This window comes from Propithecus coquereli, unplaced genomic scaffold (genome assembly GCF_000956105.1).
Source record: "Propithecus coquereli isolate 6110/MARCELLA unplaced genomic scaffold, Pcoq_1.0 Scaffold37, whole genome shotgun sequence".
Lineage (NCBI taxonomy): Eukaryota > Metazoa > Chordata > Mammalia > Primates > Indriidae > Propithecus > Propithecus coquereli.
This window is the reverse complement of record NW_012149396.1, coordinates 10,761,779-10,764,811: the sequence shown is the minus strand read 5'-3', so window position 1 is coordinate 10,764,811 and position 3,033 is coordinate 10,761,779. Positions and strand designations below refer to the sequence as shown.

General features: G+C 32.4%; 1 protein-coding gene across 1 annotated transcript in view; it reads left to right on the top strand.

The window, feature by feature from the left end:
* The window catches only part of LOC105816355 (GPI ethanolamine phosphate transferase 1-like), a 74,369-nt gene that overhangs the window by 29,545 nt on the left and 41,791 nt on the right, over positions 1-3,033 (top strand). Inside the window, exons 6-7 of the mRNA XM_012651738.1 lie at positions 10-112; positions 1,558-1,665. Coding sequence (XP_012507192.1) covers positions 10-112; positions 1,558-1,665 — 211 coding nt within the window. The remainder of the gene's footprint in view (positions 1-9; positions 113-1,557; positions 1,666-3,033) is intronic.

Here is a 3,033-nt window from a genome sequence, read left to right as displayed (position 1 = left end):
ACCCCTTAGGTACGAAGCTCTCTTTCCATTAGTGTTGTCATGTTTGATGTTTGTCTGGATATACATGGAACGAGAAACCCTACAACGATCTGGTGTTTCCTGTAAACAGAAGGTAGCGTGTCAAAATCATTGTTGTGTTTATGTGAGAATATTAAAATATTCTTTGTCCTATAAAGAAGTTGTAATATTATTTCCTGAAAAATTCTTTCTACTTTCTATAGATGAAGGGATAGAGGAGAAAAGAATGTTCTTTATCTTATTTTCCTCGGTTTGCACATCCAGTTTTTCCTTCCACCAATTTATTTTAGTCAGAAGAATGTTTATGTTTATGTTGTCACGATTTATGAATTTGATCATAAGGTGACATTTAAATTCCCATTGTTGTTTTTCTCTTTCTAGTCATCCTGATCCAATATGCTTATTCTGTCGCTTTAATGATTGTGGCCTTCATCCAGATCTTAGACTGCTTTTGCAACACAGTATACTTTGAACTGGCTAACATCCAACAAAATCTTGAGAATACCTTTATCATGCTAAGATAGAGAGTTGAATTAATGTCTCTTGTCTTATTTAGAACTGAAGATAATTCTAAGAAATTGGTGATAGAATATTTACAATTTTACTGAAGATAAAATGATATTGCAGAAAAACACCTTCACGGTAGATCCTTCCTTAACTGGTTCCAGCTGAGTTTATAGGGGGGTAATTGATAGTTCAGAATAATTGATTTCAATAAAGAAGAAACTTTATGAAAGTGTATTTAATAATTACTGGTTTTTAACTTTCAACCTTAGAACATTAAAACAATACATGAAAAGCAGTTTTGATCAAATTCATGTAAATAGAGATTATCGTTAATATTAAATATTTCAGAAGTTTGAGGATCATTGTGTTACTTTTTAAATTCTATTTTTTAACTGAAATCAAGTCTATCTCTTTCTACAAAAGTGAATTAAAACATCCTAAGAACTTACGGGAAAATTACATGGGGAGTGAAGGTGGAGAATGTCTTCCTTTGGACTCACCTGTCAGTGTTCTTTTTTGGGGGGAGGAGAATGAAGCAAGAGTGCACCCATCTTGTTGGAGTTGAATGACTTTCTGTTTTACCAAAGACAGGAATATTTTGCTTTTTTATAAGAAGAAAATAATTTCTCTGCAAATAGAATTAACAGAGGAACAAAGAAACAGAGAAATATTTAATTTTATCACACTTTTTAATATCATACCATACTTGGGTTTAAGAAGATCAGGAGGAAGGAAGAATTATATAGGGATTTAAAAGTGAAACATTTATATAAGATAAGAAAAAGCCCAATTCTTACTTTTATGACACATATATCAACACTACAACTCTGTTCTGTGTATTATTAGCAACATATTTTGCCTCTTGGTGGATTTTATTAAGGTATAATTAAGATATAGGAAAAGATTTATTGTTGATTTTTTTGTCAGCACAGGGTATGTTTCTAGCCATTGTAACTTAGCCATTATAAGGTTGCCTTTGAGTATAGAAGTAAGCTGTTATTGTTCATTAACATTTTTATTGTTATCTTACAGCTCACCAGTATCCAATTCTCCTATAATACTGATATAACTCAGTTTCGGCAGCTCTATCTGGATGATATCCGTAGGGCCTTTTTCCTTGTATCCTTTGTTGAGATTTCTGTTTAAGAACTGCAACCTCCCGTTTAATGAAATAAGAAGACATGGAAGGTGTTTCTACCTGTACTAGTGGTGTTACCTTAGAGGCCATTTAAGCTCTCTCTCAACTGTAGTTTTCTCACATAGTTCACATTTAAAAATTTTTTTGAACTATAGGAAAGTATAAACAATGATATAACAAGTGAGTGTGTGTGTGTGTGTGTATTCCTACCATTCAAAATATCAACAATTAGTGTTTTGTCACATATACATATATTTTTAAAAATTAAAACATTATAGCTAAAGGTAAAGCATCCTTTCAACTCCCAACTCCAATCTAATTACCCTCACTATAGAATTATTTTTCATGTGTGTTTCATACCAACTTCACTTTATATGACATCTATCTCACAAGAGTTTTTGGATCACATCAGAGGCAATATTGTGAAAGTTATTAGTATTAGAAATTTAAAAGACAGTACAGCAGAATAAAGTCTCTCTTTGGGAAGGTTGACTGACAAGAGCTGCTAGAAATTCATAGGGAAGTATTTATGTCATGTTATGTTATTTTTTTCAGCTTTATTGAGGTATAATTGACAAATAAAAATTGTATTTATATATTTGAGGTATATAACTTGATGTTTTGATACACATACATGTTATAAAATGATCACTGTAATCAAGCTAATTAACATATCTATTGCCTCACATAGTTACCATTTTCTTTTTTCTATCTTTTTTTCTTTGTGGTGAGAACGCTTAAGATCAGCTCTCCTAGCACAATTTAAGTATACAATATAGTATTAACTATAGTCACCATGCTGTACATTAGATTTACAGACCTTATTCATCTTTCATAACTGAAACTTTGTACCCTTTGACCAACATCTCTCAGTTTCCTCCTCCTCCTAGCCCCTGGCAATGATCATTCTACTCTTTGTTTCTAAATTTGATTATTTTAGTTTGTAAGTGAGGTCTTTCTGTGTCTGGCTTATTTCACTTATCAAAATGCCCTCCAGGTTCATCCACATTGTTACAAATGGCAGGATTTTCTTTTTTCTTTTTTTTAAGGCTGAATAGTATTCCATTATATGTACATATATATATAGACATTTTCTTTATCCATTCATCCATCAGTGAATATTTAGATTGTTTCCGTGTTTTGGCTATTGTGAATAATGCTTCAGTGCACAGGGTAGTGTGCATGTCTCTTCAAGATACTGATTTCATGTATGTCTATTTTTGGGTGGGGAACCTGCAGCTTTGGGGCCACATATGGCCTTCTGGATCCTTGAGTGCAGCCTTTTGACTGAATCCAAATTTTACAGGCAAATCTTTTTAACAAAGGGATTTGTTTTGTGAAGTTTGGATTTGGTCAAGGGGCCACAGTTG